The 25,312-nt window shown below is 37.4% G+C and overlaps 1 protein-coding gene across 1 annotated transcript in view; it reads right to left on the minus strand.

Annotated features, from left to right (window-relative positions):
• The window catches only part of LOC115222669 (stromal interaction molecule homolog), a 234,029-nt gene extending 208,926 nt beyond the window's left edge, over nt 1-25,103 (minus strand). The window contains exon 1 of the mRNA XM_036511497.1: nt 24,596-25,103. Within this exon, the coding sequence (XP_036367390.1) occupies nt 24,596-25,046 (451 nt within the window). The 5' untranslated portion in view covers nt 25,047-25,103. The remainder of the gene's footprint in view (nt 1-24,595) is intronic.
• Nucleotides 25,104-25,312: the final 209 nt, after the last annotated feature.

Genomic DNA, 25,312 nt, shown 5'->3' on the forward strand with positions numbered 1-25,312 from the left:
GGATCAGTTAATTATGATTTTATTCAACATATTGCCCTCTCAGATTCACACACTTATTGCAGGAGTACTTCAGTCTTTCTAAGCTCTGTAAAAGAACTTGGAAGGTGTGACCTTTTGCTACCCCCTTAAAGCCAGGAACTTTTCAGCACCCCCTCATAGGCCCTTGAGTAAATCAGTGCACTGGGCCTAATAGTATTTATTTATCGACAACAATCCACAGCATCCAAAGATCAGAATTGAGCCTCTAGTTCTGCAAGGTCTCTGGGCAACTGCCAAGTGTACTTCTACCATAAGGCAGCACCACTTCCACTGAGGCATTCATGTCCAACTCATCTTTCCACCTTTCACTGTCCTTGTTATGTCCAAATCCAAATTCCCCCGGGCCCCACACAAATTTCTACATACAAAGTCCATCCTTCCCAGAACATTGGTCCCCACCCCACTGGAATTTCTCCCCTGCTTATGTCTTTACCACAGTATTGACCCCAAAAGGTTCAATAGGAATACTAATGGCATCAATCTCACTGGTTTCAGAAGGCCTTCAAAGGTTAGAAGCTCTACCCCTGCCTCCAGACCCAGCAAGTTACAAAAACCATAAAATTTTTTTTTTTTTTAAATACCATTTCTAGGTTGCAGCTTCTTTCCTCTTCTCCGTGCCAAAGCAAGAAATAAAGACATTAATTACTACTTATTTCTTATTGCAAATTCAGTCAATGACAGCAAAGGTTATTTGATAGCTAACTGGAAAAGTGGCCTTTCATCGAAAGGTCTGGAGGTTGATGATGATACTAATTAAGTAGTAGGAGAGAGATGTGGCAATCAAACATCGAACAAGCGATTAAGGGTATGAAGCCAGGAAAAGCCTCTAGCCCATCAGGAATCACCGCTGAGATGCTTAAAACATCAGGTGGTGTGGGCTATGGCCTAGTTACCCACATTGTATAGTTCATGATGGAGTCATACCCAAACTGACTGGCTTAGCAGCACCATAGTCAACTGCTACAAGGGTAAAAGTAATGCTCCAGATAGAAATAACTACAGGGGTATCAAACTGCTGGATCAGGTAATGAAGGTCACAGCCCATCTCATCAGGGAGAGAGTCTGCTTAGATGAGATGCAGTTTGGTTTTGTCCTGGGTAGAAGCACCACTGATACCATATTCCTGGTTCGACAACTGCACTTAGCTTTTGTGGACTTGGAGAAAGCCTTTGACAGGGTCCCCCGATCCCTTATCTGGTGGGCGATGCAGAAACTGGAGATTGACAAATGGTTAATAAGGGCTGCACAGGCCCTATACAGAGAGGCCATCAGTAAGGTTAGGATTGGCAATGAGTATAGTGAAGAATTCCGGGTAGAAGTAGGAGTCCACCAAGGTTCAGCCCTCAGTCCCCTTTATTCATCATAGTCCTCCAGGTAATAACAGAGAAATTCAATATGAGTTGCCCCTGGGAGCTCCTCTATGCTGATGACCTGGCCCTCATAGAAGAATCACTACTGGAACTAGAAAAGAAATTCTGGGTGTAGAAGCAAGGTTTAGAATCAAAAGACCTTAGAGTCAATGTAGCAAAGACCAAAGTTCTAGTAAGTAGGAAGGCGAACTCATCACACACCCCCTCTGGTAGGTGGCCCTGCTCGATCTGTAGAAAAGGTGTAGGTAGAAACTCCATATGATGTACCCAGTGTAAGCTATGGACACATAAGAGGTGCAGCAACATCAAAGGAAGATTAACCAAGAAGATAGCTTTCATGTATGGCAGATGCACAGGGGCAATAAACACCACAGTGGTTGGCGTTTAGGAAGGGCATCCAGCTGTAGAAACACTGCCAGATCAGACTGGAGCCTGGTGCAGCCTCCTGGCTTCCCAGATCCCAGGACTATGACTAGAAATTAGTTTCTTTGAACTAGGATTTACTGGTTATATATTCACAATACTTTAATAGTTCTAATAATAATTCACTGCCTTAGACTGGTACTTTATTTGTCGGCATGGAGTGCTCCGTCACTTACACATTCATTTCACGAGCAGGCTGTTCCGCTGATCAGATCAACTGGAACACTTGTCCTCGGAACCAACAGAGTGCCAGTATTCATCAGCTCTGGAAGGACTGGAAGGCAAAGTCAGGCTCAACGAGATTTGAACTTAGACTGACAGAAACAAACATCTCACCGAATGCTCTAGCAATTCTGCTAATCTGTTCGCTGGTTGAGCAATGCAAATGGACAAAAAACAAAAACAGCATAACCGGAAGTAAATTAAGATTATGGCTGAGAACCAAAAAGGTATTTGGTTGCTTCGAGAAATAGGATTTGCAGTTATGGATATGTGATGTGATGAGGCACTAAGATATTTTATTTTTTCCAACAAGTGGCAATAATACACTAACTAGGATAAACAGAGAGAAGAAAAAGATTTTATCTGAAATATTGATTTCCTATAAGTCTGATTAGAGTTGATATTGGTTGTCCAACAAATAGAAATAATAGTTAATCACCATAGCTAAAATAGTTAAGTGGATAAAAGCATGGGGAGTGGGAAGGGTCTACCTTCAAATGTATCATGAGCTTGTATACAAGGTAAAACACTTTCTTTTTGTATCTATCATACATGCATACACACCTTTCCATACGGTCACTGTTGGGAATAGGTGATGGAATCGTCCAGCCTGTAATCCAGAAAGAGAAATTTCTCATTTCCATAACACCATTCTCGTTTCCAATAACACCATAAAGACAAATTCAAGCCATACAACTGTTCACTACCATCTTTAACAATTTGGAAAGGTCTCAAAATTCGGAAAATGGGTGCTTCGTGATTTATCTGAAGCTAACTGCAAATCCCAAGTGGACATCTGCTCTTCTCTTCATTCTCATGGACTCAACTTGCCCTTTTTGGACACCAGTGATGAAAAATGAGTCCTTTATCAAAATGTTAAAGTATTGTAGACATTGGCTTGGTGAAGGGAAAACAGCCCAATGACAACCAGAAAGGGAACTCCATGTAAAGAAGGTTCTTCTCTCTGTTTGGTGGGATTGCAAAGGAGTCATCAACTTTCAGTCACTACAAACTAATGCAACAATCAATGCTCAAATTTACTGTCAGCAATTAGAGCATTTGAATACTGTTTTGAAGAAAAAAACGCCTACTCTAGTGAATCAAAAGGAGTGGTGTTTCATCAGGACACTGCAAGATCTCACACTGCACAGATTGTGTCACAGAAGATAAAGAAATTTGCCTGGAAGAAAATTGCTCATTCACCTTATTCTCCAGACCTTGCTCCTTCAGATTTCCATTTGTTCCATAGTTCACAGAACTTTTTGGCAGGATTAACTTTCAAAACAACTAAAGAAGTCGAAACTGACCTGTCAGAGTTCTTCTCCTTGAACCTGAAAGAGTTTTCCACTAATGAGATTAAAAATCTTACATGTAGATGGAAAGATGTCGTCATAGATAATGATGGAAACTATATTGCAAATTAATTTTCCTTAAAATGTAACATTTGATCACTTGTTTCCTTATTTAAAATTTAAATATTACTTATGGGATGACCTGATACTTGCACTTTTAAAAACATTCTGATTTAAACACAAAACCCATTTTAACCAAATTACCCATCCAACAAAGGAGGCACTATGCAATTGCATGACTTTATAGAGAAAAAAAAAGGAAAAATAAAACATATTGAACAATTTTGTTCTAGATATACAAAGTAATGTTTACAATAAGAAAACCTTGCTAAACAACAAAAATTCTAATTGTAAAACTAAAAATTGAACTGCCTTGCACTCGCTTTGATATTTAGGTTAGAATTAAAAGCATAATTTCTTTAATGATAATTTTTCATTAAGTGGATTTTAAATTATTTTTCTTCGTTAAATATAGAAAGACTCATTGAATTTTTCCATTAAGAGAAAACAAAAAATGCTACAAGAATCATTAACAAAAACTGAATAGCTTTCTCCTTTTTATTTAATATCAGAAATGTATTCAGTCTCATCTCCTCCTACCTTTCCTCCTTACAAATAAATAATAATCAATATTTTAATTATCATTTGTTACGTATGTGTTTATAACTTTTAACATTTATTTTTGCTGTTTACATTCCCAGCAGCAACGGGCCCTGCGACTGATTTTTCTACAAAACACTTGTTTTCTGAATCGCTTCCCCTTCCCAAAACCAAACATCCAACAATGAAATATATCGCCTGCCTTCAGATTTGATGACAAGATATTTGCCTCAATACACTGCTAAAAGCAAAATTAAAGCTAATGGCAGTTTCATTCAGCAGCTAATGATATTCTCCATTAGGTTGTTACAGAGTTTGTGAGAAGATCAAGGCCAATAATATCCCCAGGGTCTTTACTGTCACATTTCCTTTATTGGAAACATGTTTTTTTTTTTCCTTTTCCACCATCTATCCTGATGTGCTGCTCATCAGACTAAAACTTGTTCTCTTTCATTGGTTACATACATATTGAGGCTGATTGTGATTGCCATATCATTCTCAAACTGTGGCAGTGCTCACTGCTGGTGACAAGATATGAACTCACAACCTACAGATCTAACAGTTAATTCTTTCATGAACCCCCAGCTGAACATTGAGCATTTCTAGTTTCTGTACTACTAAACTTCATAACTCCTTTGTTATAAATGGCCATACATGCATAACACTTCCTTGCTGGCTCACTATGCAACTACAAATGCTCTAAACCACATGAATGAAAACTTGGTAGGAAAACATTAGTAAACAACACATTGATACTGTATAGACTTCTGTACAAAAATATGAGTAACAAGAATAATACTCACAGCAGATCACAATGCTAAAATAAACACAGATTACTTACACTAGATACATACAAATACTGGTTTCAAATTTTGGCACAAGGCCAGCAATTTTGGGGTAGAGGGTAAGTTAACTGCATTGATCCTAAAAGGATGAAAGCCAAAGGTGAATGAAATGCCACTCAGCATTTTCCTCCGTGTGCTAACAATTCTGCCAGCTCACAACCTTGACCCACGCCTAACTGATGATGTATAAATCAAAGAGTTAAAATTCAAATTCTGGTGATAATGTCTACACATCAACACATACCAATATCACTCCATCTTAAAGACAAGACCATGAAGATATAGAAATAGTGATGGTGGATCTGGGAACTTTACTATTCCAAAAATTCTGTAAGGAAAACATGGAAAACCAAAATGCAGTAGTTTATTCAGTACAACACACACACAAACACACACACATAAATCACCCCCTGCATGGCAACTTCACTTCCGAACCATATGGCTGTGGGTTCATTTTTATTGTGGTTCCAACTATATATTTCTTTACTACCCACAAGGGGCTAAAGACAGAGGGGACAAACAAGGACAGACAAACGGATTATGTCGATTACGTCGACCCCAGTGCGTAACTGGTACTTAATTTATCGACCCTGAAAGGATGAAAGGCAAAGTCGACCTCGACCGAATTTGAACTCAGAACGTAACAGCAGACGAAATACGGCTACGCATTTCGCCCAGCGTGCTGACATTTCTGCCAGCTCGCTCGCCTGTGTCTCCAACTATAAATTTGAACCTATCAACAGATTTGATAGATGTAAACTGAAAGAAGCCCATCATGGCATGTGTGCATGTGTGAAAGCGAGAGACTAAACAACTATTAGTATAACTATGACCTGCAATAAATAAGGAAAGAATCCACAGGTATTCTGTCGTTTCTAGGGTGAGTCGTTATGCCAACACTGATAACAGACACTATTTCAATACCTATTTCTTTACTACCCACAAGGGGCTAAACACAGAGAGGGCAAACAAGGACAGACAAACAGATTAAGTCGATTATATTGACCCCAGTGCGCAACTGGTACTTATTTAATCGACCCCAAAAGGATGAAAAGCAAAGTCGACCTCGGCAGAATTTGAACTCAGAACTGCTAAGTATTTCGGCCGACGTGCTAACGTTTCCGCCAGCTCGCCACCACTATTTCAATACCACTGACTTTATTATTATTCAACTAACTAATCAAATGTTTGTTTAACTTTGTTAAATAGTAAGTTGTTAGTTTTGTTTTTTATTTGTTTTGCATTGTTTTGTTTTGCTTTTTGCTGTTTGCACCCTTTTCAGTGACTTTTCTCTTAGTCCATTACAGAGAGGCTGTGTTTGTCTGTCTGAGACTTTGTTGTGCACATGTGTGTATGTGTGCCAGTGTGTGTATGTGTGTCAGTGCTTGTGTATGTATGTATCTACAGATAAAGAAAAACAAATTTCAGTTATAACTACCAATAGCTTCAAATAAAGGATCCACTCTGTAGGCATCAAAAACATCTGAGAAATAGCAGTCAAATTACCTTAAACCACATTCTATCTTCTTCAAAATTGAAAAACACATTAGACAATGTGGTCCTAGATACAAAAAAAAGAGCAGGCTGGTCATAGCTGGCATGCTTTTGATCATGAGTCTCCTACTCAGACTCGGGGCTAAACAACATTCAGTTTAAGGAAAAACAAAAATAATTAATTGGAGAATAAAGAAATTATTAAATAAATAAATAAATAAGTACAATGAATGTGAAAAAAGATCATCAGCAAAAATTTCAAGAACAATAAAACTAATAGATTCATTTAGATTCTTTTAAGAATGTTTGCTGCATTGATTAAAATGTGTTAAGTGAACAACGGTATTGATTTTGGTAGCAAAGAGCAAATTAAGAAAAATAGCAAGAGATTATGCAACCCTCAAAGACAGAGAGAAGGGAGAGAGAGACTAAGAGGAGACAATGACAAGATCTTTGTTACATTTCGATCTTTTATCTTTGACTTTTTTCAGTAATTAGGCAGAGGCTATGCTGGGGCATCATCGTGAAGAATTTTTAATTAAATGAATTGATCCCACTATTTATTTTTTTTTTTTTTCAACCTGGAAATTATTTCACTGGTTTTTTTTTTGCTGAACTGCATTATCCCATTGCTTTGATATTTCAATGATGTAACTGTTTGCTTTTAAAATGACATTGTAGGGTAGGTGTGAGAGGCCAGTTCTGGATGTTTGGGCCAGATATGGCCAGCATTTTGTGTGAAGTTTGCATGCAGATAGTAAGACAGGTCAGCAGAGATGGGCTGTAAGAAATAAGAATTCCATATGACAGAGAGGAATAGAATGATTTGTTTACATGTCAATAAAAGATGATAAAGGGTGTCCAGATGGAACCAATGTCTATGGATGCTGCTGCATCAGAGACAAAATTGGTAGATTAAGCACAAGCCTGATGAAATTACAAACCTCTATGATGAGTTGTTAATGGCATTATCATTTTTTGGACTATCAACCTAATTTTTAAAGATGAAATATTTTTTTATTGTTTAGTTCCTCATTTTTAAAGATATTTTTTTTCTCAGTGGGAAGATCCAGGAGTTGTCATTATCCAAAACATCAACACATTTTATATCATGACCTAATCAAAACATTTGCTTGCCGCATACAATTCCTAATAATTAAATAAATTTGTTTTGTTTACTTGTTGTCTAGTTCCAGGTCAGCCCTGATCATCAATGACATGCCGGCTGTGGCCTTCCCATCTTTTTCCTATGTGCACAGAACCCAGAAACACATTATCCAGAATGTACTTGTTCTTAACATGGCACAGTGTGATGAGAGAATTTTGATTGCTGTTTCTAGCAGGGCAAGTGTCTTACTTGTAAAAATCTACAACCTTTTAGTTACAAGTTTACTTGTCCAAAGTCTTCATTAGGAGACAAACCAATAATAATAATAATAATAATAATAATAATAATAATAATAATAATAATAATAATAAATGCTACCCACAAAATGGATAGCATAATTTTATCTCTCAGTGGGAAAATCTGGTAACATTGAAATCTCTTATTGCCCATAAGTAACTTCTCTATGTTGTCGATCTACAAACAAAACCTAAGAAATGAGTCATCAGTCCAACTGAATGTGTTGACCTCATTTACTTTCCATTAAATTTACAGAGGGTTGAGGTACAGGCTGCTTAGAGATGAACAATCAGATCAAAAGATGTGGCTAGTGAAATCATTAGTCATCTACGTTGTTCTGTACAGATGAGAGATTTGGTGATTAAATGTTGAGCAACGGTGGAAAATGAACAGATTCAAAATATTGTGGTGATGACATCAACTGTGGCATATCCTATAAACAGACCACAAAACCAATTGGGCAATCCTTCTAGTCTGCTAAATAATATACACATGTTGAAATCAAGATGCAATTGGTCTTATTTACCTATTTCTTTACTACCCACAAGGGGCTAAACACAGAGAAGACAAACAAGGACAAAAAGATTAAATCGATTATATCAACCCCAGTGCATAACTGGTACTTATTTAATTGACCCCGAAAGGATGAAAGGCAAAGTCGACCTCGACGGAATTTGAACTAAGAACGTAACAGCAGACGAGATACCACTAAGCATTTCGCCCGGCGTGCTAACGTTTCTGCCAGCTAGCCGCCTAATTGGTCTTATTCACCACCAACCATCATATTTATACTATCTGCATAAGCATTACTATAGGAGATCTCCTCAGCAGTTGAGAGATGATGTAAACCAGTAGATGGATAACCAACCTATACAACACCTGCTGAAAACTGCTTCAAAACCAATAGTAAGCTCTTCTCAAAAAAGTCACCAACGGTTGTAAGTCAACCAAGATGACACAAGGATTAATGTAATGCATATGGAAGTTGACAGATGGATGAAGAAGTGACCAGCCATCAAAACAGAAGGAACCTGCAATAGAGAGCAACCAAAGAAACCTTGGAAAGAAGTGTTGAAATTTCATCTCAGCAGACTGGACATCCTGAAGAGGATGACAAATGACCACAACACCAAAAGATGTTCTTCTGAAGAAAACTTGTCCAACCCATGGTTTCAAATTCTGGCACCAGGCCAGTCATTACAGGTGCGGTAGTAAGTCGATTACATCAACCCCCAGTGTTCAACTGGTATTTATTTCATTGACTTTGAATGGATGAAAGGCAAAGTCAATCTCACAGCAAAATCTGAATTCACAATGCAAAGACAGACGAAATGCCACTAAGCATTTTTGCCCCGTGTGCTAACAATTCTGCCAGCTCAATGCCAAATGATGATGATAATATAAAATCAGAATGATAAGAATGTTATGGAAATTAATCAGATTATAGCCATTGAAATCTTATGGTGTGTCTATGTGTCAGCATGTGTGTGTGTGTGTGCATGTACTTATGTCACCTCAACTCGACATTGCATGATAGCTGTAAATGATTGTCACTGTCATACAAGCAGTGTCGTTTGTTTTGAATACTCTGCAAGAACATGCCTAGCCATGACAGAAATATTACCTTGCTTGGAAACAGATGAGGGATGATGACAAGAATGGGAATCTGGCCAATGAAAAAATCTGCCTCAATAAACTACTCCAACCCATGCAAGCAAGGAAAAATAGAACTTAAATGATGATGATGATGATGATGATGTTGAAACATAACACCATCATTCTACAAAAAAAAGATACAAATTGTTTCTTTTCATTGTAAACCAAATTCTGTATTCTAGGATATATCCATAGTTCGAGGAGTCTAACCATAAAGAGAATCTACTCTCATCACCACCATCACCTAATCTATTTTCCATAACAATATCCAAAGATTTCTTATTCTTCTGTTCTTTGAATACCAATGATTTCTAATGTTCTTCAAAACTCATTCAACCGTGAAAAAGTCAATGCTTCCATTGAATTTAACATCTATAGTTTTTTTTTTTTTAATTTTAATTTTTTTCCCCTTTCTCCATCTATGTGTTGGTTTACATGCATGAGAGGAAAAAAGTACATTCTTACAGTACAGTTCACACACACACACGCACACACATGCATACATACATAAGTATATGCATAAACACACATACACATACACACTCACACACACATATACATATGTGTGTGCATACACATATACATACATAAATATATGCATACACACACACATACATATATATGCATATACATACACATATGTGCATACATGTAAATACATACATGTGCATACATATAAATATATGTATGTGCGTATATACATATATATATACACACACCCACACACACACTCATACACACACAAGTATACACATATGTACACATACATACATTTACACATATAAATATAGGTGTAAATTGTGTACACAGACACACACACACATACACATATGCATTTACTCATGCTTTTTGCTTAGAATTGTCCATCAAATCCACTGACAGCCATCTTGTCTTCTTCAATGACTGTCCATTCCCATCCTTGAGTTGCAAGTTCGGTTGCAGTCAGGACAGGTAAATATTTAATTTAGAGACTATGTGTAAACTCTACACATGTGTGTCTTTTCTTGCTTCACCTTTTGGAGCTGATTGCATTTTCCTCTGTACCTTTACTCTCTCTCTCTCTCTCTCTCCAACTACAGGAACAGGTACTGATGCTTTAAACCAGGGGTTCTCAACCATTTTTTATCTATGGACCCCTTAGATTACTATTTTATTCTGGTGGACTCCCAGAGCCATTCAATATTTAAAAATCTAGTTTTATAGAAACTGCTTTCAAAATTCTTATTTTGTTTTTCAGACATTAAGTGTGTATTACATTAAGTGTGTATTACACAAGTGAAATCGAAATCGATCAAAAACCAATGGAAATTGTAGTTGTGATGCCAGTGCTGGTGGCACGTAAAAGAACCATCCAAATGTAGCTGTTGCCAGCGCCGCCTCGACTGGCCTCCATGCCGGTGGCACGTAAAAAGCACCAACCGATCGTGGCCATTGCCAGCCTCGCCTGGCGCCTGTGCCGGTAGCACGAAAAAAGCACCCACTAGTCACGGAGTGGTTGGCATTAGGAAGGGCATCCAGCTGTAGAAACACTGTCAGATCAGACAGGGCCTGGTGCAGCCTCCTGGCTTCCCAGACCCCAGTCGAACTGTCCAACCCATGCTAGTATGGAAAGCGGACGTTAAACGATGATGATGATAAACTGTATAGGTTGGAAAGTGTAAAACATTAGAGACGGAAACCTAGCAGTTTCTTGCAGTACATACTGATACATACATCTAAAGCAAATTTTTTCAGGGTATTATTGTAGATCCCTAATTTACTGTTTTGTTGCGAAGACTCCCAAAATTCTTAAATGGAGCGTCAGAGACCATATGGACTCCAGGTAAGAGCCACTGCTTTAAAGGATTGATGTTGCTTCTCTACAATGTGCAGATTCTTGAACTACTTCTTTGACCCTCCAGAGAATTGGGATGGATAAGCACACTTTATGTCTAACCTACCTCAGTTGATGTCTGTAAAATAGAGATTCAATGGCAGGTAATGTGAAAGATCTTCTGAAGTTACTGTATATTAAAGACATCCATGTCAGTTGTATGTGGTTCATATTTTGCACCAATACAAGAAAGTTGAAATACAACTACTAAATAGATAAAAACTTTGGTATGGAGACTGAAATGGTTGTTTAGAAATATGCTTTCTTAGTCTTTCCAAGGCTACAGAATCAAATCCAAGGTAGTTAAGAATCTCATCATCCAATATCCAGCCACTGGAAATTATACTGACGATGTATATGAACTTGGAGTGTGTATCTATTTGTTGCAGTTACACAGAGACTGTAGTGGGATTAGAAGGAAGTGAAGTATGTTAGAGACAGATGATCTGTTTCCTGGACACTATCAAACTGCCAAGTTAATAACTCAAGAGCTTCCATTGCACAGTCAACAACATACAATAGGTTAGTGACCTGTTCTGAGGATTGTGGTAACCTGCAAATTCCTCTTGTTGAAAAGATTCTCATTGAGTAAAAAGTTAATAGTAATTTCTGCTCTCCTTTGCAGCCTTCTGGGTACCATTGTGATTACACAGGTGAAGACATTAAACAATACAGGAGTTAGCATGCAACCTGCAGAAAATAGGGCATTCAACTGTAAAAAAATCATGGCAAAACTAATCACACCTGTGCTGATGTAGCATAAAAATCACTCAGTCCATTCTGTGGGAGGGTTAGTGTTAGGAAGAGCATCCACCCATAAAAACCATGCCAAAACAGACAGCAAAGCATGGTGCAGTCTTCTGCCTAGCCAGATCCTGTCAAACCATCCAACCATGCTAGTACGGAAAGGGAGCATTAAATGACAATTATGATAATGATGATAAGAGCTAAGACTTCTAATTTCCAGTAACAACTCAAACTATCACCCATGTAGAAATACTGAAGGAAATTCAGGAATATAGCCAGGCCAATAAACATCCCACGGGATGTCACCAATTTACAAAGTACTCCTGTGAGAGGTTTTAAGATTCACAAATGCAATGAACAGGTTCAAATGTTACTTCCTGCTTTTCTTCCCAAACTATCTTATAACAACGGTTGTTGACTTTGCTTTGCTCCTTGCAGAAACCTCACAGTGATTCTGGTATGACATTTTCTGTTATTAATTGAACCAGTCTTTTGAATATGACCTTGGCCAGAATCTTCCAAGCAATGGACAATAATACAATATCCCTACTGATAGGTCGAACATAATTGTTTCTTTTATCTTTGTAGATAACAATGTTAGCATTCTTCCAATGCTCAAGTAAACACACCTGGTTCTATACCCCTGCTATGCAGTACTAGAGCACTCTTGTGCAGGGCTAAGCATTTATATTCCTCATCTCTGATGAAACGCTATCAAATTCAGGTTTTCCTCTTTCTTAAGATTTTTATGGTATCACTAATCTCAAAAAAGGTTAGTGACTTATCAGATGATGGGTGATAGGAATTTTAAGCAATTCTTCCTTAACCCTTTCGTTACCATATTTATTTTGAGATGCTCTGTGTTTCTCTCAATTAATTTTAAATATAACAAATAATTTAGTACAATAACTTAGTTATCATTAAGCTAGTTTTAGGAGCCTAAATTGTGACTAAGGTTTAGTGGAAGATTTTAATTCAGAATTTTTGAAAACAAGACATTTGTACTCAGAGCCTGAGCCGGTTTCAGCCGGGTTGGTAATGAAAGGGTTAAAGCTGACATTTCTATTGGTTTAGGAGCTGGTTGGAGTGTTCTCGCCAATGCTCAACTATCATGGCCAGGATTATTACCTTTGATTTCTGTCTGATGACTTCTGCCATGAAACAATGCCTATAGCTGAAGAGAATCATTATTGCTTTACAGAAACTGTACGTGTCATGCCTGTCTGAATGCATTTCAGTTTATCGAGATTTGAAATCCGACATTCACTATTCAGAATACAAAGGAAGAATTGAGTTTCACTTTGAAGAATTTACAACTGCCCCCATTAGACTGTGCAATGAGGAATTTTCCAATGATAGGCTTTATGCCTAACATTTCACCAACTGTGTTGGAATATTTGGCAAGCCAGACTCGATATTTTCACGTCTTGAATTTGATGGTTTCTTGAGCAGTATTGTGTAAAGTGAACTTAAGGAGAACCATGCTACATGTGTGTGTGTATGTATGCATATATGTATGTGTTATATATATATATATATATATATATATAATATATATATATAAACATACATATTTATATGCATACATACATATGGATATATGCAGGTATGTATATATGTATGTATGCATATAAATATGTATGTGTATATATATATATATATATATAATATATATATATATATAATATATATATAATCGCCATGTTGATTCGTTAGCTACTGCACGCATTTTTTTTTCTCTCCTTCTTTCTGTGTTTTTCTCTCTCTGTGTATCTTTCTGTTGAAGAGCGTAGGCTCGAAACGTTAAAGACTTGTTTTATTTATATTTCCTGAGCGTCATACTAATACAATTGTTCGTTTGTTTTCCACCTGCCTTCGTCTTTTGTTTATTTTCATAAAGCTTCCCGTTATATATATATATACACACACATACATATTTATATGCATGCATACATATATACATACATGCATATATCCATACATGCATACATACATATATCCATACATGAATATATCCATACATACATATATATATATATATACATACACACATATATACATATATACATACATACATATATATATACACTCACACAGTCACACACACAACAACAACCAATGTAACACATACATGCACACATGAAATGCATTAAAAATGTGCTTGCTCAGCATAACGGCACTAAGTGATCCCTTCCAAAAGCCCATAAGCCCATCATCAATCTGTGTCCCTTCTACATCTCTACCATACTGCTTTCAGCTTCGAAGGTGAAGTCATTTCTGTAACACACCTCTTCTAACATCACTTACTAAATATTTGTCTCCAAACCATCTCCAGAACTACATCCCTCAAGAAATCCACCCCGTTTCCTCCTCAACCACTGACCATTAACAATCCTAACCCATCATTAACCCTTTAGCATTTAAACCGGCCATATCCGGCCAAAAGTGTTCTGCCTGTTTTATGTTCAAACTAGCCATATCTGGTCTCTCACACCAACCCTACAATATCGTTTTAAAAATTAACAGCTACCTCATCAAAATCTCAAAGCTACAAGACTAATGCATGATTAGTTCAAAACAATGTGGATAAAAAAGGATTAATTTTGGCAGAATAATGTGAACACTAAAGGGTTAACAACCATCATCATCATCCAGGTTACAAACCTTTTCATATTTCTTGGTTTAAGAAATAGGAAACAAATTTACAAAGACAATAGACATAGATATGGCCGTTTGGTAAGAAGTTTGCTTCTCAACTGCATGGATCAAGGATCAGTCCCACTGTGTGGTACCTTGGGCAAATGTCTTTTGTTATGCCTTAGGCCAATTAAGGACTTTTCAGTGGATTTGGTAGATTGCAACTGAAAGAATTCTATCATTTATCCATGCATGTGTGTGTGTGTGCACGCGAGCAGACACGTGCATGTTGTGCCTGTATCTCCTCGTCTTGATACTGCGTGATAGTAGTGAATGATTGTCATTGTAATTCCTTTCCAATTTTCTGCAAGAACCTGTCAAACCATGGGGAAATATTTCCTTACTTGGAAACAGGTGAGGGTCAGTGACAGGAAGGACATACAGCTATAAAAAAAATCTGCCTCAAACTCCGTCCAACGCAACCTGTGTAAGTATGGAAAAGTAGACACGAAAATGGTAATGGAATGATGATAACGATGATGGATAAATAAATTTGCAAAGACAAACCAAAGAATGCTAAACCATTGAGTGTAACTTTTAATTTGGGTCCTCTAAATGTTTCATAGTCATCGAAAGATTCCACTTTACATTGTGAGTCAAAGAGAAATTCAGCAGGCTAGAATTCACCCCTCTTCAAGCAGTTGGCTAACAGTGGAAATCTCAGGTCAGCCTTCGTTTACTCATTAAATTAATAGACTCATGATCTTTGATATAAGTCAGTAGTTCTCAACCAGGGTCCACAAATTGGTTATACATTTACAACACACAAAATATTTTAAGGATTGTTTCTTTGTTTTTTTTATACAATCCCAGTAATATTCAATTATGAAAGTACAATAGGATACTTTAACATAAGGCTCCAGTAATTCTCTTTATTACTATTATACACTCGAACATAGAAGGGACAACACAGGACACTACAAACATTTAAAAGGGTTATTTAGCGAGTTTTTTTTTTCATAAAAATATATTAAAATGACTTATATATTTTTTTAAAATTTTGATATTACTTTAAGTTCCAACTTTTTTTTAAAGTTCCAACGGCTACACCTTTTCTTTTTACCCTGGATGAGTTAAGTAGGGACATTCACTCCCAACTTCCTTACCACATCCTTCCATTTTTCCTCATATGCTCTTTTCGACAGGTGCCTTTTCTCCAGCCCTATCTTGCTTTTCAGGTGGTACCTGAAGTAATATAGCATTCCAGAGCCGGAGATGAAGGTCCCTGACGTCAAACCTTGCATTCTGGTTCTCCATGCACACTCTTTCATAACTGCGACTGTACACAGAAAACAAGCCTCAGTAGAGCAGAACAGGTATCAAAGGGATCCAGCCACTGATCTAGAATAATAGACCTGTGAAAACATATCCACTTTAATCATCCAATGATTTTTTTTTTTTTTTTGGTAGGAGCTGTTGTCAAGCATAGTTTATCATCACCCAATGTGTCCTTTTCTTTCTTAATAAGGTAATGGTGAAGATTTTGCTGGTGTTTCTTAGAGGCTGAGCAAACAACACAGAAACTCCTTTGCTGGCTCGAATGCATTTACGAGAGGAGAGTTTCGTCTTGCTGTTGTTAACCCACTTTATTGTCATTCGACAGACACTGAATGTACACCAGTAATTAAGATAAACAAATAAATGAAATGTAATATTGTCAGTAAGACAGAGAGAGAGAAAGAAAAGTAAAAAAAAAAAATAATAATGGTTAATGGAGACTAAGAACAGTGCATTGTTGTCACTGTGACAGAGTGAAATTGAGAAGCACCAGTGAAATGGATATGTACTAGAAAACACTGTAAGTGAGTGAGAGGCTTAAGGCTGGGCTCTACCAGACAGGATATTGGAACTTGTTGGTAGGTTAAAACGTAAAATAGAAATAAACATTAACATCAATAATAAAAATGATTATATATCATCGTTGTCATCATTTTAACATCTATTTTTCCATGGGTTGGATGGAATTTTGCTAAGATAGATTTTTCTACAGTTGGAAGCCCTTCCTGTCAACAACACTTACCTGTTTCCTAGTAAGGTTATATTTCCTCCATAGCCAGACATATTTCCACTGAAGATTAGAACTGAAGCACACCACTTGCATAAATATGACACTTATGCACACATACATACACTACATATGACAGGTTTCTTGCAGTTTCTATCAATCAATCCACTCACAAGTCTTTCATCAGCACAGAGCTATTGTAAAGGACACTTGGCCAACGTGCCACACAGAAGGACTGAACCTGGAACCATACAGTTGGGAAGCAAGCTGCTTATTTCTTTATTGCCCACAAGGGGCTCAACACAGAGGGGACAAACAAAGACAGACAAAGGGATTAAGTCGATTACATCGACCCCAGTGCATAACTGGTACTTAATTTACCGACCACGAAAGGATGAAAGGCAAAGTCAACCTCGGCAGAATTTGAACTCAGAATGTAACCGCAGACGAAATACTGCTAAGTATTTTGCCCGGCATGCCAACATTTCTGCCAGCTCGCCACCCTTCTTACCACACGGATACTGAGAGGAGAATCGTCGTTTAACATCCACTTTCCATGCTGGCATGGGTTGGATGGTTTGACTGAGGACTGGTGAGCCAGAAGGCTGCACGAGGCTCAATCTGATCTAGCAAAGTTTCTACAGCTGGATGCCCTTCCAAATGCCAACCACTCCGAGAGTGTAGTGGGTGCTTTTATGTGCCACCGGCATGAGGGCCAGTCAGGCGATTCTGGCAACGGCCATGCTCAAAAGGTGTTTTTTATGTACTACCTGCATGAGAGCCAGTCCAGCAGCACTAGCAACGACCACGCACATGTTGAATAAAATCAGAATTAACTGATCCTCTGTATTTTCTTTTACCCAAAACCAAGAACTTTTCAGCAGACCCTCATATTTCTATATCATTCAATATGTCCTTTTTAGGACGGCAGAGAGAGTAGTTTGAGAGATATATGACTGCTGTTTTTAGCTAGTTGAATGATCATGTTTCTCAGCAGAGCTATGGAACAGGTCACAGGTAATGAATAGTGACATGTCCACCAAATACTGCAATTTGTTGCAATGTAAGTGTTATACCTAGCCAGATGAATAAAACCACCAAGGGCCAAATGTGTACCAGAGAAGATGACACATTGTTGACTCTTGGAAACACACACAACCAACAATGTAAAGATGACGAAATGGAGACTACATCTAAATAAGGCCAAGTCTTCATGAATAAGACAAAAAAAAAATCAAGCAGGTGAGTGGCATAACTAACATCAACAAAATTGCATTATGGCTAGAGTATGTTAGAGGTATGACATAATACATACGGGGACATGATGGCCCAAATGGAGCCAGGAGGAAGGCAACAATGGAAATATCTGGAAAAGGCCCGTTGCTAATTGTGCTACCTGCACTGACAGATCTAAGAGATAAGCACATACAGGTAACCATAATGTGTTTTCTTCACTCAGAATAACAAGGCATGCATTCAGGTCTTAGGTAATTCAGAGAGTCCATTCAGAAGACTGCAGTCTCCACCCAACAATGCCAGGAGAGCCAGCAATAGGCTGGCAGCACATCTGAAGAGTCACATGGTGATTGCACAAAGTTTGCATGTCCTGGGACCTCCAAAAAAAGGGGTTCAAAAGAGAGTGTCTGCTAGCAATTGGTAACCATAACATCACAACTATTATGGGTAAGGAGCAAGAACAAGTAGAAGCAGCCAAATTTAACCAGCTAATTATAATCAAGAATTTCTTCTACAAAGCTCCATACCATAGATTTGGATGGAAGGTGACAACTCCACTCTTCAGGTGTGATGCTGATTGAGGTTAAGTGGTAATTTGCATTCCAATCAGCAAATGAAGTATTCTAGCAGACCATCCACTAGATTTATAAAAAACAAAAAATTGGCCTCCCTCCACACATGCCATCAGCAACTCATCCACTATTCTTCTTACTACAGAGAAGAACATCCTTGAAAGATAGAGAGGAAACTTTGCTGGTTTTCTAAATTTAATCATGATAACGCCCTCGGGTGTACATGGGAGTGAAGATCAGCTTCACAAAGACCAAAGATACAAGGGCAAAGTAAAACTCTCAAATGTGGTAAAAATTGCTAGCACTGGTGCAATAACATGCTAGCTGTAGCACTTGATTGTGGAAGAAGGGATCATCATCATCATCATCATCGTTTAACGTCCGTTTTCCATGCTAGCATGGGTTGGACAGTTCGACCGGGATCTGGGAAGCCAGGAGGCTGCACCTGGCTCCAATCTGATCTGGCAGTGTTTCTACAGCTGGATGCCCTTCCTAATGCCAACCACTCCGTGAATGTAGTGGGTGGTTTTTACGTGCCAGGGGAGGCTGGCAGCGGCCACGATCAGTCGGTGCTTTTTACATGCCACTGGCACAGAAGCCAGTCAAGGTGGCACTAGCATCGGCCACGATATAGGTGAAAAAGCTAAACTTGCTATTTTCAGTGCAGTTAACATAACTACCCTTATCTATAGTTATCAATTGGGCATAGTAACCAAAATTGTGTGAACAGCTGAAAAGGGGTTCCTCTGAAGGGTCACTGGAATAACATTACTTGATAGTTCGGAGATCAGGAAATCACTCCAGGTTGAGCCACTGTGTCTATAGAATGAGAGGTCACAGCTCCAGTACTACAAACATGTGGTTAGACCATCTGAGGAAAGAATCACAGGACGTATATTTTTATGAACAAGGGTAACTAGTAGGAGACCTAAGGATAGACCACAAGCAAGATGGCTGGATAAAATAATATTTATTGCCAATCAACTTGTCATTTGGAGATCCAGCCTGAATACATTTGCTGAAAGATGCTTCTAACAGAACCCACTGGAGGACATCCCTCACAACCCCTGCAGGAATATGAAGATGATTAATGGATGCCTGGAGCTATTATGTAGGAGTGACCATGGTCTCAAGGTTGAGAATTTTATTTAATGTGAAGTAGAAGGGGAAGATAATGTAGGTTACTGTTGTTACATGGTAACCCCTGGCAGAAATGTTAGCACGTCGGTTAAAATGCTCAGCGGTATTTCGTCTGCCGTTACGTTCTGAGTTCAAACGACGCCGAGGTCGACTTTGCCTTTCATCCTTTCGGGGTCGATTAAATAAGTACCAGTTACGCACTAGGGTCGATATAATCGACTTAATCCGTTTGTCTGTCCTTGTTTGTCCTCTCTGTGCGTAGCCCCTTGTGGGTAGTAAAGAAATAGATTAGCTCTGACTAAGCAGGGCTACAGTACAGAGCTGCCAGCCAAGCAATTAAGCTCTACAACCACTTCACCTAGAAAGGGGACAAAGACCATAACTGTGTAGCCTGATCGTCGATGATCAGCTATATGGAGGGTGCTGAATGGCACAGTTTGAATATAGTGCATGCTCTCCACTGTCCTTCCAGTTTCTAAACAGCTATGCAGTTTGAGTGTGATTGTTACTACCTGAAGGAGAATCTACAGAGATGCTTGCCCACCAATAATCAACAGCAAGAATCTTCAAATTTTAGTCTCAAGTATAAGCCAGGTTGTGAGTAGACAAAAGAGTTATTGGCAGATCTTAATGAGATTTAATACAAACCATTTGCAATCAGGGGAAAGCATGCCATAATAAAATTAAAAAAGAAAGGTACGAAGCTGCTCACCAACGCTTCAAACTTCTAATCTTAGATGTATTTTCTCATCTACAGCAATTACAAAATCCTCTACTATTGGAGCTTGCTACTCTTGTGTCACTTCTACTCCAGTTCTACATTCTCAGAGCGTCAACCCTCTGGACATTTCTCCCTGTATCTACCTCATTAGTCTCAGAGGGCCGGCAAAAGTCACGGCCACAGCCTCAAGACCAAAACCAATGACAAAGTAAAGAAGAAAGGAAGAGAAATGAAGCATTCATCAGTTGTATCAGTTCTGGATTTAGGCGTTATTAATCAAAAGAATAAATTTTTTTTTTTTAAAGGTGTTTTCACTGTATGTCACGAAAAATGTATCAGAGAACGGACATTAATGAGTTCAATTAGGTATGCAGTTTGTTCTATTCAAAAATAAAAACTTGTCATACATAATAACCAATTATCTTCCAAGGTCCTTGTCTATAACATAAATTGAGATTATTCAAGGAAAAGAAAGTACGTTAGGAACACACACACACACTTCTTAAGGTGTATTTTGTCAAGAAAAGAGTCGACATAACGTAGGCATATATATATATATATATAATTTTGATTGATTACTGGTTGTTGCTGTGAAGGTATCTTTATATTCTAACAATTTATGCTAATATCTTCTATGTGTGAAGTACATCTGAACTCCGGTGCGAAAAAATTTTTAAAAATCACTAGAACCAACTCTGCAGATACAATAGTGTTATTCAATCATTCTTTCATTCTTCTGATAAACTTCATACATTAATAAGTGGTAAGAAGATAGTGCCGGTACTAGATATATAAGGAAGGAATTTTCCATTTTGTGCAAAGTAAGTGAAATACGGAATATCGAAAAAAAAAAGAAAAAAAAGCGTGGGCACATTTTAACATGAAGCTAGCTCAAATATAAATTATTAGAAGGTGGGGAAATCAATATAAAAGAGGACTTTCACCGTCACATTATGAATGTTTACGCACATGAAATGCGGAGAAAACATATATGCTGAACATATGAACGACCATGTGTTAGACCGAAGAAGCGTCAATTTTTACCCACTCCATCTATTTGAAGAAGGGGAAAGAAAAATATGCTTTTCAATTAGCACAAAAGAAAGCTTTCTATTGGTACAAGTCGATCGATAATCAATAACAATTCAATCACTCACACATACACACACAGACCACACAGGCACGACTACTGAGTGTATAGCGCGGCAATGTGCGGGAATAATAGTACGCACATTGAGAATATTTATCCGAAAGGGGTTTCACCAAGACAGCAATGAAGTTAGTTGGTCGTGGAGGGCGGGAAAGGTGGGGGGGGGGGAGAATGTTATTATGGCGAATATTGCGAACATGAGGAACCATGGGTTTTCCGCAGAACTGTGCTATCCACCCCGTCCTTTCTGACTTCATTAAAATTTCACAAGTTAATTCACATAGACACGCGCATACCTGTGACACACACACACACATACACACAAATCGTTGGTATTATTTTCCCATTCTATCTATCTATCTATCTCTCTACATATCTATCTATCTACATATCTATCTATCTATCTATCTACATATCTATCTATCTATCTATCTATCTACATATCTATCTATCTATCTATCTACATATCTATCTATCTATCTATCTATCTATCTACATATCTATCTATCTATCTATCTACATATCTATCTATCTATCTATCTATCTATCTACATATCTATCTATCTATCTATCTATCTAGGCAACGAGCTGGCAGAAACGTTAGCACGCCGGGCGAAATGCTTAACGGTATTTCGTCTGCGTTACGTTGTGAGTTCAAATTCCGCCGAGATCGACTTTGCCTTTCATCCTTTCGGGATCGATAAATTAAGTACCAGTTACGCACTGGGGTCGATGTAATCGACTTAATACCTATGTTTGTCCTTGTTTGTCCCCTCTGTGTTTAGCCCCTTGTGGGTAATAAAGAAATAGGTATTATTTTCCCATTCACGATCGAGATAAGTTATTAAAGAGGAAATGCGGTGTAGGAGTTGCGACAGAAAATGCACATAAAATTAACCCGATGAAAGTGTATATGTCTTCAAACGATATTTTAGTTTAACGTGTATATTATCTCTTATGATAATATATATATATTTATATACCTACATGTATATGGTTATGTGTATATTTATCAAAACCTCTTTCTCTCTCTCTCTCTATGCTTATATTTGCACTCATGTATGTGCGAGAGTGTGCGCGTGTTTATTATATGAATGAATATCTTTGAAGGTGTCTTGCATGTGTGTGTGTATATATATATAATATATATATATATATATATATATATTCATGCGTGTAGGAGGATATAAAGTGCATAAATGATAAGCAGTTAGTTGTGCGTGTTTATTATATATATATATATATATATATTAATGACAGCGATGAACCATAACTAGAAATAGAGACAAACTGCAGCACACACGGAAATACCTTGCCAAGAAACAGTTCATATTTATTTTCCTTCATCTTATAGATTTCAGCCAATACTGAATTTCGCGTCTGACAGAACATTTCGATAATTACAGAGAAGATAACCTCAAAGACTAACCAACACACACACACATTGAGGGTGTGTAAAACGCATGTGTGTTTAAAACAGTGCAATTATGCACAAAAACAAAACAAAAAAACCTAGACATTTGTAAGCGAAAGCAATTATTCATATACTTGTTTTGAAGAGCAACTCATAATAAAATATCCTGTGCGTTAGTTCATTATACATCCATTGCGTGTACACACATACACGTTATATTATACTGAAAGAAGATATTGCAGTTAACATGTATTAAACACACACGTAAGCAGAATTCATGTATGTAAATTATGTATACATGTATGTATAAGACATCAACCATTTAGACGTATTAAGGTATACACACATGTATATTATTTACACGTGCTTTTTCCAAAATGCATAATGTTTTCTTTATTAAGTTTAAATTGACAATCTCAACGAATAGACAATTTAGAATCGAATAAAAGAGACAAATTTCCGTTGATTGAATTGGGTTTTCTTTTGTTTTTGTTTTTGCGTACACCATTCAGTACACCATCCCTTACCTGATGTATATTAAAAGGGTGTGTATGTTTGAAGAGGGATAGAGTTTGATACATGGATAGGTTTGATACATGGTGGATGTATAGACAGATAGATGTCTAGCCGGATAGATGGGAAATGATAGTGAATAAAGGGAGAAAGAAAGAAAGAAAGAAAGAGAGAGAGATATATATGGAAGGAAGGATGAACAGAGGGATAAAAAGATAGAAGGATAGACAAAAAATGGATAGACAAATAGATAAAACGAAAAGACAAACAGATAGATAGATATAGATAGATAGATAGATAGATAGATAGATAGATAGATAGATAGATAGATAGACAGACGGACAGATAGATAGATGGATAGACAGACAGATAGATGGACAGACAGACAGACAGACAGACAGATAGATAGATAGATAGATAGATAGATAGATAGATAGATAGATAGATAGATAGATAGATAGATAGATAGACAGACAGATAGATAGATAGATAGACAGACAGATAGATAGATAGATAGATAGATAGACAGACAGACAGATAGATAGATAGGCAGATAGATAGATAGATAGATGAACAGACAGATAGATAGATAGATGTATGGATAGATAGATAGATAGATAGATGGATAGATAGATAGATAGATAGACAGATACATAGATAGATAGATAGACAGACAGATAGATAGATAGATGGACAGACAGATAGATAGATAGATAGATGGATAGATAGATAGATAGATAGACAGATACATAGATAGATAGATAGACAGACAGATAGATAGATAGATGGACAGACAGATAGATAGATAGATAGATAGATAGATAGATAGATAGATAGATAGATAGATAGATAAATAGACAGATAGACAGACAGACAGACAGATAGATAGATGATAGATAGAGGATAGATAGACAGATAGATAGATAGATAGATAGATAGATAGATAGATAGATAGATAGATAGATAGATAGATAGATAGATAGATAAACAAAAAAGACGGATAGATGGACATAGAGATAGATAGACGATACACAATCAGAGAGAAATAGATAAGATAAAATTGAAAACAGATAAATAAAGAGCACATTTCTATATTTCCTCTTTTCCTTCTCATTTCTTACCTGGACAGTCGTATTCTTTAAAGTCCTCTAGTTTCTTCTTAGAAGACGCCGTGGACTGGTGTTTAGAGCCGGTAGGGTTCGATGGTACTCCGTTTACAAATATTCCATTAGGTGAAGGGTTTTGGTTTTGGGACCTTTTGCTGACACTATCGTTATTATCACCACTATTTACGTACCTATTATCATTATTATTATTATTGTTATGATTATGATTGTTATTGTGATGTTTATTATTATTATTTTTGTTATTATTATTATTATTATTATTATTATTACTACTACTACTACTACTACTGTGACTGTTCGTGTTTGTCTCGGACAATGTCGAAGAATGCAAGTTGGAGTATTTCTCTGCTTGTATGAAGAAATTTATTAGGTTTGTGGTCGAAAGTGACAAAACAATGAGCAGCACCCAAATCCTAGTGTGTGTTCCCATTTCAGCTGTAGACATCGCACTATGGGAAACGATAGAGGCGGCGATGGTTGCCGAATAGAAAAGGAGAGGAGGAGAAAGAGGAAATGGAAAAAGGAGGAGGGTTACCGCAGTAAATTGTAGCAGTAGTAGTAGCAACAACAGTAATAGCAATAGTAGTGGTAGTGGTGGTGGTGGTGGTGGTAGTAGAAGTAGTAGTAGTAGTAGTAGTAGTAGTAGAGAGAGAGAGAGAGAGAGAGAGAAACGGGAGGGTATGTAGTGGTGGTAGGAATAGCGGTAATGTT

This window comes from Octopus sinensis, linkage group LG20 (assembly GCF_006345805.1).
Source record: "Octopus sinensis linkage group LG20, ASM634580v1, whole genome shotgun sequence".
NCBI lineage: Eukaryota > Metazoa > Mollusca > Cephalopoda > Octopoda > Octopodidae > Octopus > Octopus sinensis.